The sequence below is a fragment of the Eriocheir sinensis genome, chromosome 23 (assembly GCF_024679095.1).
Source record: "Eriocheir sinensis breed Jianghai 21 chromosome 23, ASM2467909v1, whole genome shotgun sequence".
NCBI classification, from domain to species: domain Eukaryota; kingdom Metazoa; phylum Arthropoda; class Malacostraca; order Decapoda; family Varunidae; genus Eriocheir; species Eriocheir sinensis.
Window position 1 is genome coordinate 15,667,673 of NC_066531.1, and position 12,002 is coordinate 15,679,674.

The window sequence follows — 12,002 nt, forward strand, 5'->3', positions numbered from 1 at the left end:
GTAGTACAACTGTTAATATAGTTAAAATACATTTGGTATTTGTATTAACCTGAGAGAGAGAACTAAAGAGAACTAAAGTGAACTACAGTGAACTTATAACGGCTACCGCTCGGCCACACATCACTTAACTAAAAGGCTATTTTGTTGTCTCAACCACGTCAATCAAATGGAGAACGCAGATAGCAGTTCGCGCCTTATACTTATTAAATATAACACTTAACACGGACCAACCTAAAAAGCAACCACGTTAAAAAATAACGCTTAAAAGTTATTAACATTCTATCTCTGCGGTGGTAGACTGTCACTGTTCTTCCCCTAAACCTATCAACAGTGGTGTTCCACAGGGCTCGTGTCCTATCACCCACTCTCTTCTTTTTATTCATCAATGATCTTCTTTCCATAACAAACTGTCCTGTCCACTGTAACGCCGAGAACTCCACTCTGCATTATTCAGCTTCTTTCAATAGAAGGCCATCCCAACAGGGAGTACACGACTCCAGACTGGAGGCTGCAGAACGCTTAACCTCAGACCTTGCTATCATTTCCGATTGGGGTAGAATGAACCTTGTGTCCTTCAACGCCTCAAAAACTCAATTTCTCCACCTATCAACTCGACATAATCTTCCAAACACCTATCCCTTATTCTTCAACAACACTCAGTTGTCTCCTTCTTCAACACTAAATATCCTCGGCCTATTCTTAACTCAAAATCTCAACTGGAAACTTCATATCTCCTCTCTCGCTAAATCAGCTTCCTCGAGGTTGGGCGTTCTGTATCGTCTCCACCAGCTCTTCTCCCCCGCACAGTTGCTATTCATATACAGGGGCCTCGTCCGCCCTCATATGAAGTTTGCAACTCACGTGTTGGGAGGGCTCCACTCACACAGCTTTTCTGGACAGAGTGGAGTCTAAGGCTCTCCGTCTCATCAGCTCTCCTCCTCCGGCTGATAGTCTTCTACCTCTTAAATTCCGTCGTGATGTTGCCTCTTTTTCTATCTTTTATCGATATCTTCATGATGACTGCTCTTCTGAACTTGCTAACTGCATGCCTCCCCCCCTCCCGCGGCCCCGCTGCACACGATTTTCTACTCATGCTCATCCCTATACTGTCCAAACCCCTTATGCAAGAGTTAACCAGCATCTTCACTCTTTCATCCCTCATCTGTATTTCCTCCTGCCTACGACTTGAAATCTTTCAAGAGGAGAGTATCAGGACACCTCTCCTCCCGAAATTGACCTATCTTTCGGCCACCTCTTTCGATTTTTTTTTAAGAGCAGCAAGTAGCGGGCTTTTTTTTATATTATTGTTTCCTTTTTTTGTGCCCTTGAGCTGTCTCCTTTGTTGTAAAAACTCTCACTCACTCTCACTCGCACTCTCACGCACGCACGCACGCACGCACGCACTCTCTCTCTCTCTCTCTCTCTCTCTCTCTCTCTCTCTCTCTCACTCACCGTTCTTTGCGACGCGCACCAGGTCGTCGAGGCCACTGAGTGGGATGTGACCTTCGCCCATAGCGCCCGAGATGACCACCAGGTCGTATGTGTCTGAGAGAGAGAGAAAAAGGGAGAGAGAGAGAGATGTAGAAGAAAAATACGTATATTAATCTTTACATATGAAACAACAACAATAACAATAATTCCACTCACACAGCTTTTCTGGACAGAGTGGAGTCTAAGGCTCTTCGTCTCATCAGCTCTCCTCCTCTTACTGATAACCTTCTACCTCTTAAATTCCGCCGCTATGTTGCCTCTTTTTCTATCTTCTATCGATATTTTCATGATAACTGCTCTTCTGAACTTGCTAACTGCATGCCTCCCTCCCGCGGTCAGGTAATAGAAGGCACACTGCGTCCGAGTTAATGGGTGGGCTGCAGTGCCTTGGTCTTGACTTTGTGAAGGCCGGTGGTGGAGTGAGCGAAAACCAACCACGTGGGTCTGAAGCGATATTTGGATTTCTCTCGCCAGATGGCGTGGCTTTCCTCTCTGTTTCCATCGGTTAAATTATCCTTGCTCTTTAATTATAATTCAGCAAGGACAATTAGTTATTATTTCGTGAAAGGAAACACTTCACTATTGTTATTCCTTTCATGGTAAATGTGGTTAGTCTCCAGGCAGTGAATAAGTTGATTGTCTTGGTTTGGGAGCCGATGACCGAAGTATTTAAGTACCATCGAAGGCTTATTTGAGCTCAAACGATACTCATGGTTGGCTTGAACTCTCGGCCCGAGACTAGTTCCATAAGGGAAATAGTTAATTTGTCTAGTCCCCCGGTTAACTGGCCTAATTCCTAACATAGTATAGCCTATCGATTTTAACTTGAGCCCTTGGGCGCGACACAAGGATTCCCCACGAGGCCGCGCTGGTGCCACATCACTCCATTACTCTCCTCAGAAAGGGTGGCTCTCTCTCTCTCTCTCTCTCTCTCTCTCTCTCTCTCTCTCTCTCTCTCTCTCTCTCTCTCTCTTTGCATGGCTGCGCAGGGCGCGAGAGTGAGATCTACTTGATTTGTCCATTGTGGCGTAACGCTGAATGGTGCGGCCTGGCGCCTGTTGCCAAGGTCCGTCAGGCGGCAACGTTGCATGAGCCACGTTGCCAAGTGATATGGAAGGTTTACTGAGTCGTTGTCTTTCCCTCTAATCCCAAGCCATTCATAACACCACGCAGTCGTATTATGAATGTATATATATTCCATAAATATATAACGTACAGACTAACAGTGAGACAGAATGCCATGCGCAGGTCATCGCTAGATCTGTAAACAATGGGGGTTTCCCCGGGCCAAGTCACAGGGCTCAATTTTAAGTTAGAGTCGATGGACTATAGTAATGCCGCTCCTGCCCGCTCCCAGTTCCCACCCAGCGGCCCTGCCTCTACACAAGCTGCTGTAATTTCCAACACATCATCTTCATCTCTTGGCGTTGGACTCGTGTTGAGGCTGAGGCACTGGCAGGCAGGAGGCAGTGGACTGGAGGATATTTAAGTATGGTGACCGGACATCCCCCTGTCTGCGGCCCTGCGGCACCCACCTGAAGCCTTCCCGGTGGAGTTCGCGACCCACACAGCCCGTCCCGGCGGCCACGTCCAGCACCCTGGCCTTGGCTCGCCGCTCCGGGGGTACCCAACGCAGCGCCTCCTCCAGCGTGATGGCGGGGCCACGGTACCCGCCTTTCCAGATCATCTAAGGGGACGGGGAAGCAGATGATTACAGGTGCGTACCCCAGGGGCCGCATCACTTCACTCCCGGACCTTACGGAGTAGTCGCCGGTTTAACGCAAAATCATTCCAGCGATGCCCCATGATTCTGCGTTGGCACCGAAGGCATCTCTCTCTCTCTCTCTCTCTCTCTCTCTCTCTCTCACCATCTCCTCGTAGTTCTCGGACCACTCGTCGTAGCCGGCCGCCATCTCCTCCGGCGTGACCCCCGGCCTGTGGACGTTCGCGTCCGCCCTCATTGCCACGTCGCCCCGACTGCCGCCCTCAGACATTATCCTGCAGCAGGGAAGAGACGGGAGAATCACAGACAGGGCATGACTACAGTACAGTACGATTCCTTTATACATCCTTTATATATTTACGAAGGTAGGTACGGTTTTCAAGCCCCGCGTCGCACTCCTCGCTGATTTGCCGGCTGGCTCTCAAGCTCCGCCCACCTCCAAAACAGGTGTGGCCCGCCTCTCTCTCTCTCTCTCTCTCTCCGTCTCTTTCTGAAATGTAATAGACTAAGCACTCACATAGTTAATGCAGGGGCGAAAGCTTGGTTTAGGAGTAGACTGGATAGCTATATGGACGAGGGTGACAGGTGATAGTGAGGTGTGGGTGCAGTAAGGCTCTGAACCTTATTGCACGGCCAGCTGAAGTTGTGCTCTCTCTCTCTCTCTCTCTCTCTCTCTCTCTCTCTCTCTCTCTCTCTCTCTCTCTCTCTCTGTGAGAGAGAGAGAGAGAGAGAGAGAGAGAGAGAGAGAGAGAGAGAGAGAGAGAGGGGCGCACTACAAAAGCGCGGATTCGAAAAGATTAACGAGTTCTAAACTCACCCTTAATGCAGTTACAAAAGCGCGCCAAGATTATTCCCTTTTGACTCGCTATTTCAATAAGTTTCGTTTAGTGTGTCTTAATGATTCACAAAGTGTTCACTGTTGTTGTAGCCGGTTGATTGCACCTTGATGGTCAGTCAGTCCGTTGTTTTCATCCTGTGCTGTGCTGTGCTGTCCAGTATGGAGTTCACCATTTCTAAGACCAACAAAGGCAAGAAGTGCTTAATGCAGGATGGATATATAGAGAGAGCTGATAGCACACTGACTGATGGATCCATATCGTGGCGATGTACAAACAAAAAATGTAAAGGTCGACTTAAAACAGACAATGACTGAAGTAATTACTCCAATACAATGTGAGCATGGCAAGGATGAAAAAAAACTAAAAAGACAGCAAATACGTGCAACAGTGAAAAGGAAGGCAACTGACGACTTGACGGCAAGGCCTTCAAAGCTAATTAGAATTGAACTACAAAAATTATCTGACGATGAAGTTGAATATACTGATAGAAGATCGATTGCACAATCATTATACAGAGAAAGGCGAAAAGTGTATCCAGTATTACCTAAAACTCGTCAGGAACTACACCAGGCTCTTAATTCTATGACTACTTCTACAACCAAAAGGGAAGATCTTATCCTGGAAAATAATCCTGAGACAGGTTTGGTTATTCTTTCATGTACAACAAATCTAAAAATTTTGACAAACACTGCTGAGATCATCGTAGATGGGACTTTTAAATGTTGTCCTAAGTTCTTTTATCTGGCTAACGGAAGAGATGAGCGATCGTTAATGAATGTATGAACAATCGGACTTGGAGGTGAGTGATAAAACGCGCTTTTCACTTAATATTCTGCCGCGCTTTTGATAGCAATATATCAGCAACGTTTGCCACGCTTTTGATATGCCAATCCGCGCTTTCGTAAAACGCCGAGAGAGAGAGAGAGAGAGAGAGAGAGAGAGAGAGAGAGAGAGAGAGAGAGAGAGAGAGATTTGATTTGATAAATTTATTACGCCTCATGGCGACAAACAAAATACAAATTCAATATCCACAGATGTCTCGTAGGACACGTTGAGATACACACACACACACACACACACACACACACACACACACACACACACACACACACAGCCAGTGTCCCGCTGATTGGAAAACAGCCTACGTCACCCCAGTCCCTAAGACCCCAAACCCTCAGTCCCTAGGCGACCTTAGACCCATTTCAATCACTCCTATTCCCAGCCTCCTATGCGAAGATTTCATCTTCAAATGGACATACTCCCACCTTGCCCCCCTTATTGACACTCAACAGTACGGCAACATGAAGACCTCCTCCACCACACACTGCCTTATCAGCCTCCTTGACTTTGCCTACAAGAACCTCGAACAACGGAAAACATCAGTCGCCCTTGCATTCATAGACTTCAGAAAAGCTTTTGCTCTCGTCCACCACGCCACTGTCATCAACAAGGCAATTAACCTCGGGCTTCATCCAAGCTTAGTGTCCTGGCTGGCCGACTTCCTCTCCCAACGCAGTCAGGTGGTGAGGTATCAGGGAGTGGCCTTTCCCCCTCAGCACCTCACCTGCGGAGTGCCTCAAGGGACCAAGGTCGGCCCGCTTCTCTTCCTGATATTGATCAACAGCGCACTGACCCACACCCCCAACCGCTGGAAATATGTAGACGACACCACACTAGGAGTCACCATCAACAACGACAACCCTGACTACAGTCAACTCCAAGACCTCCTACACCTCCTTTTACCATGTGATGTCGTTGATAGTACAACAGTTACGGCCTTCAAGAATATATTAGACAAGTGTTTTGAATCCAACCAGCAACTAAGATATTACTCATTGTCGTAATAACGTTAAGTTATTTCGAATACTGGTGTCCTTGTCCGCTTTTATCGCCCGGTTAGTCGTAGCAGTAATGGTAGTTCTTTCCTCTTTCCTACATAAATTCCATGCAGTTTTTCCATGCTGCATGGCTCTTTTTCCTTTCCTGCCAGCTTTGGCTGGAGGGATGGGGAGCCTTCGCCTTTGCTGTTCTTCATCTTCCACCTTTGATTAGATAGTTAGTGTAGCTTGTCACAAACAGCCTCGTAAGGACCAGCAGGTCTGCTGTGGTTTGTTCTTCCTTTGTGTTACTTTGTGTACACAGCCTACAATCATGGACAACAGACAACTACGTCACCATCAACGACACCAAAACCACAGTCATGCACATCAACACCTCAGCCCCCGTCACCCCTCCTGCAGTCTTCTTAAATGACACTCCTCTTCGGTTAGTCCAGTCTACTAAGCTACTTGGAGTCACGATAGACAACAAGCTCACATGGAAGGACCACACCACCCAACTCATCAAATCCGCCACCTACAAACTGTACCTCCTGCGGCGGCTCAAGACGCTGGGGACTCCCGGACGTTGAGTTGGCGAGTGTGTACAGCACACTCATACTCCCGCAGCTCACGTACGCGTCCCCGGCATGGTCCAACTCCCTCAACCTCACGCAACGCCGCCAACTGGAGCGCGTTCAAAAACGGGCATGCAAAATCATCCTGGGCCCCAACTACACCAACTACCAAGACGCCCTCGATATCCTCACCCTCACCACCCTTCAAGTACGTCATTCAGCCCTGCTGCAACGCTGTGCGACCGGTCTGCTCTACCACCCCAGACACCGGAATCTACTCCCGCCTGCAGTCTCCCGTCCTAGACAGTCCGTGAGGCACGCCAACAGACTGGCTCCAATACGGGCACGGACGGACTATAAGAACAGCGCCGTGCCCGCGATGGTCAGGCTAATCAACAACATGTGAACCCCTCGACAACAGAAGCTGTAAATATCAGTATTTCCATTATTATTATTATTACTATTATTGTTACTATTATTATCATTATTATTATTATTATTATCATTATTATTATTATTATTACTTTGCCCATGTAAAGTTTGTAAATTTTCAGCTCTAGAGCTGCAATCCTTCCTCTCAATAAACCGTTTTATTATCATTATTATTATTACACACACACACACACACACACACACACACACACACACACACACACACACAAAATATAAGAGACTGAAAGATTCACATTTAATATCCCCCAAAATAAGGAAATCTTATGAGCATAAAGTCCAAATTATCATCCTGAAGTAGATATTTACAAACATTAGTTAAATCCTGTCCCTGCGGTAATAGGTCTTTCACTGTGGGGCAGGCAAGACAATAATGTTGAAGGGTGTTAGCGTTCACTTGGTCACATAGTTTGCATGTAGAATAGTGTGGCATATCCTCGACCTGGGAGATCTGCCACACTGGTCGATAACCCTAACCCTCGCACTCACGACATTGTGTCTACGGACCATGAGGCAATGACGACGATATTTTAAGAGATGGGCGGCGGTGGCAGATCCATGACGACTTGTCGGTGTGTAACCTCTGAGAAGACCCCTTCAAGAAACGGTTGTGGAATCAGCTTGCAGTCACCGGAAGATGGCCGGGTACCCTTGCTGACTGTTTGCCGGAAGAGGTTTGGCCACACCGGCAGCGGCGGTTTATCCGCCAGCTGTGGAGCGAGGGGCATGTGGGATGTCCGGACGTCAGCGGAGCGTGCCTCTGTTGCTGGTGTGAATACTTGGCTGCCGTATCGCGGAGTGGCTTGCAGCGTTCGTAGCAGTGCTGGCTTGAAGCGGGGAGCGGCTTGTAGATTGTGGCCCTGCTCGGCTGCCTAGGCCCCACTTGTCCCCTGTAGGCTTGACGCCTGTAGAGTTGCTTGAAGGTGGCGTGCTCGAGGCTTGTAGGCTGGACGCCTGTAGAGTTGCTTGTAGCTGATGTGCTCGAGGCTTGTAGGCTGGACGCCTGTAGAGTTGCTTGTAGCACGGCGCACTGTCCGCCTGCTGAGCCGGCGCCTTGTGAGGTGCATCAGAAGGCTTATGAGGCTTGTAGGCTGGACGCCTGTCCTTGCTGTGCCTGGTGTGCTGTCGAGGCTTGTAGGCTGGACGCCTGTAGAGTTCGCCTCTGCCTGATGTGCTCGAGGCCTTGTAGGCTGGACGCCTGTGAGATGCCATACATTCTGTGCCGCGGACGGCAGGTGACCGCTCCACGGCAGGTGCGTTGACTCCTTCTTCCCTTGTACGCCTGTCCCCGGAGTTTGTTGGTGAGTTCTCGTGGCTTGGAGGAGAACGAAGTAGCGAAGGCACAGGCCACTTCTGACCTTCTATCTGCCAACCAAATGTAACGGGTTGTCGGGGGCGTTTAAAGGGTGTTGATTAAGACTTCAGCTTCCTTAAGGCTGAATTATATTCATCCTCTCTTAGCCGTTTATGTACAAGAAACTTTTGTATTGCGGACGAGAGCGACTGTCGTTAGTGGCAGTCGGACTCTGTGAAGGAGTCGCGAGTTACAGGTTGGAAAATAATTTATCTCCAGTTTCACGTACGTCAAGGACCGTTCTGCTGCACCATCGGAGTGCAAAGTATACAAATCTATTAACAGTGGTGTCCCTGACGGACGACATTCCTATAAGGTGGCGTGATCTATCTGTCTTTTTTCCATTGACAATTGAATGCCTAATTCGTGGTGATATTAAAAATTACTCAACATTGATATCCTACTATAACAATCAGGTCGTGGTGAATTACACACACACACACACACACACACACACACACACACACACACACACACATTTACACGGGGTAATTCCTGGCCGGCAATACAGCCGCGACGATCTAGCGGCTATCCACTGACACAATCTTCCAAGAAAGTATCACACGTGACAACACGCCAGCATCAGTAAACTGCTAGTAAACGCAAGGGCATGAATTCACCCCAGACACCCAAAAGGCTACTACCATATCTTAAAACCTCAATGAGTTTGGTCCATCAGCCTAATATTGTAGAAATACTTAAGTAAACGAGTTTTATCATAAGTAGTATTGATTGATTGATTGATTGTTTCGTATTGTTGCATTTAACAACAAAGGAGAAGGGAGGAACATGCCATCCCAACCCCCAGGCATTACATAGTGTGATTATATAATACACGAAAATAACCGCTTCCTTATACCTCCTTCGATATCTCGCAAAGAGATAAACATTTCCGCCGCAATGTTGCTGCCATCTTCTATCAAAAGTTGTTTTGCGCAGGCTCTGCTTCTTGTAGAGCTTATCTTGTGGGTCCCACAAGTGTCGATGCTGTCTCACTTCCTCTAGCAATGCCACCTCGGCCTCCTGGCTCCAAATCTTGTTATCTGCATCTGTCATTTCTGTTTTATTGGCGCCGACATGTTGTTTACCCAGACGCCAGTTGGCAATACAAGACGGACACGCTCAGCTGCAGAGAACTTGCCGCGAGAAGAGCTCCCAGACCCAGACCCAGACCAAAATGCTGCTGCGCCTGTATTGCCAGCCGCGAATTGCCAGGTGTAAAGCCGCCTTTAGAGGTGAGGTTCGTGATTTAAATGAGAAGAGATCGCAAGAAGAGAAGAGGGAGTTTTTGGAGAGTAATGGATATGAAAGTGAGAAAGTAGTTCATAGGGTCGAGAGGAAGAAGGAATAAAACTAACAGAAAGGAGAGAAAGGGTGGAAAGACATATACGAATATTACTGAATAGTTTCTAATGTAGATAGAATTAACGACTCATTTGAGAGACAACAAAGAACCTGGATATTGGGGGCTGACGGAAACTAAGTTGTGACTCAATCTGAGGGGAGATTGGAGAAGGTGCAAACAATACATGGAGGAGAGACAGAAAGATAAAACAGGGAGGAGGTGGATGTTAATATTAAAAGTAGGGTGGAGGAGGTATTGAGGGGTGAAGGCTTGACAGAGGTGCTGAAAGTGAAAACTGTGGGTGCTGGAAGGGTAAAGAGCATGCGTAGTAGGGCAGTGTGCCCCATGAACAAGTGTATGTGGTTGGTGAAGATAACAAATGATACAAGAGACGGTGAGTTGCAAGTGATGAAAAATGTTGAGTGGCGTGTGGAGAATACTATAATGGTGATTTCAACTGCATGGAGGTGAATGGGAGGATTGGGGAGACGTAGGGAGTAGACAGAGTCGGGGAGGAAGACTCTGTGACTGCAGTGGAAACACATGTGCTGACTAGTGATCATGAAGAGCCCAGATCTGGGAAAGAAAAGAAATAAGACTAGACCCAGTATATATTTAGTATGCTTAAAACAATATAAAATTCAACGTAGATTGTCCAATAGCGAAGAGTGACCATGAGGTTGTGGAATTTGAAGTATCAGAAAAGAAAACGATTGACCGAAAAGAAAATCACAAAATTGGGAGAAGCAACTACTGTGACTTTGTTAGCATGATAACCTTTTTTGAAAATGCAAATTGGAGTGGGCTGTTCAAAGCCAAGAGTACACAGGATAAGTGGGAGGCGTTTTTAAAGCTATACAAGGAAACCGAAAATAGATATGTCCCCAAGGTAACCAAAAAGGATGTTGGTAAAAAGGAGTGGTTTAACAAGAGATCCGAGATAATTAGAAAGAGAAAAGAGGAAGCTTGGAAGGGATGGAGGAGACGAAGAAGAATTAACTCGTGGAACGATTTCAAACAAGCAAGGAATGAATATACAAAGATTAGAAGAGAAGAAAAAAGGAAATATGAAAAAGATATAATCGACAAGTGAAAAGACCTACCCAAACTATTTTATAGACGTGTGAACGGCAAATTAAAGAATAGAGAAAAAATCGATAAACTGAAAATGGATGAAACCACATATGAGGACCCAGCAAAGATGGCAGAGGTGATGAATAACAGCTTCCATAGAATTTTACAAAAGAAGAATTTGTACAACCCCCGGGCCAAGAAAAAGGAAGAGTTATGCAAGAGATTCATTTAACGGTGCAGGTCAAAGAAAGTTTGAACAAATTGGATGTAAGAAAGGCGACGGGGCCGGATGGAGTATCAGGGTGGATCTTGAAAGAATGTAGTGATCAACTTGCAGAGAAACTGCACTCCATAATGAGTGCCTCTCTGAGTGAAGAAAAGGTACCACAAGATTGGAAGAGAGCAAACATAGTACGGTACCGATTTTAAGGGAGGCAAGAGAGCGGACCCATTAAATTACAGACCGGTATCACTCACTAGTGTGGTTGCGAAGGTATGTGAGAGACTGGTTAAAACAGGTGGCCGGATTTCTTAGAAAGTGAGAAAATTATATCGGATTTCTCCATCGAGAGAGAGAGAGAGAGAGAGAGAGAGAGAGAGAGAGAGAGAGAGAGAGAGAGAGAGAGAGAGAGTGCACACGTTCACACGTGAATGCTGATGAAGGAGCGGAACATCAAAGTCTCGACTCTAGATAATACGCCTCGTCTTCTCTCTGGTGTTATTATTTTGTAGTGATATCTTGGTTTAACATGTGTTCCATACACATGCGACATTTATATTTCACCTCTTAATTATGGATAAAGCCTCCCTTACACTTCCTGAATAGCAGTGAACCTCTCCGCCACTCACAGCCGAACACGACGAACATCGTTTATTCACAACAACACTTGAGTAGCACTACTGCGACGTTGCCGGTTGGAGGGAAGGCTTACCACAGTGGGTACAGGACCTCATTTCAAATGTACCAGGAACATCAACAGCTCTCTCCTCCTGAATTTTGCAAAATCCAGAAAGTTGAGAATTGCGGGTTCCTGGTACCAGAGACCAGAGCTGCACCGCTGGACTTGATATAGCGATGCCGGAGGTGTAGCTAAGGAGATCGACCACATTCTCGTAAATACTCGTTGGAGGATCCTTCAGAACTGCAGGGTTTACCGGAGTGCTGCGTTCTTTGCAACTGACCATAGGCTTGTTGTTGCAACACTCAAGCTTCATGTTAGGTCAAAAAGAATCTCGAGATGCAACACTACTGTGTTCCATCTCGAGAGGCTGAAGGACCTGGCATGTGCTCAGGAGTATGCAGTGACGGTCTCAAATCGGTTCGATGTGCT

At 46.9% G+C, this 12,002-nt stretch overlaps 2 protein-coding genes across 5 annotated transcripts in view; both read right to left on the reverse strand.

Moving 5' to 3' along the window:
* Window positions 1-12,002, reverse strand: part of LOC127002507 (uncharacterized) — a 173,482-nt gene that overhangs the window by 91,572 nt on the left and 69,908 nt on the right. For 2 of the 4 annotated variants that reach the window (XM_050868559.1, XM_050868557.1), the window contains exon 2: window positions 1,453-1,545. The exons of the other annotated variants lie outside the window; for them this stretch is intronic. In XM_050868559.1, coding sequence (XP_050724516.1) covers window positions 1,453-1,545 — 93 coding nt within the window. The remainder of the gene's footprint in view (window positions 1-1,452; window positions 1,546-12,002) is intronic. 4 annotated transcript variants of the gene reach the window in all.
* Window positions 2,484-3,620, reverse strand: LOC127002505 (uncharacterized). Its single transcript, XM_050868553.1, has 2 exons — window positions 3,360-3,620; window positions 2,484-3,178 (listed from the first exon to the last, which is right to left on the reverse strand). The coding sequence occupies exons 1-2, from the start codon at window positions 3,558-3,560 to the stop codon at window positions 2,906-2,908; spliced, it is 474 nt and encodes a 157-aa protein (XP_050724510.1). The 5' UTR covers window positions 3,561-3,620; the 3' UTR covers window positions 2,484-2,905.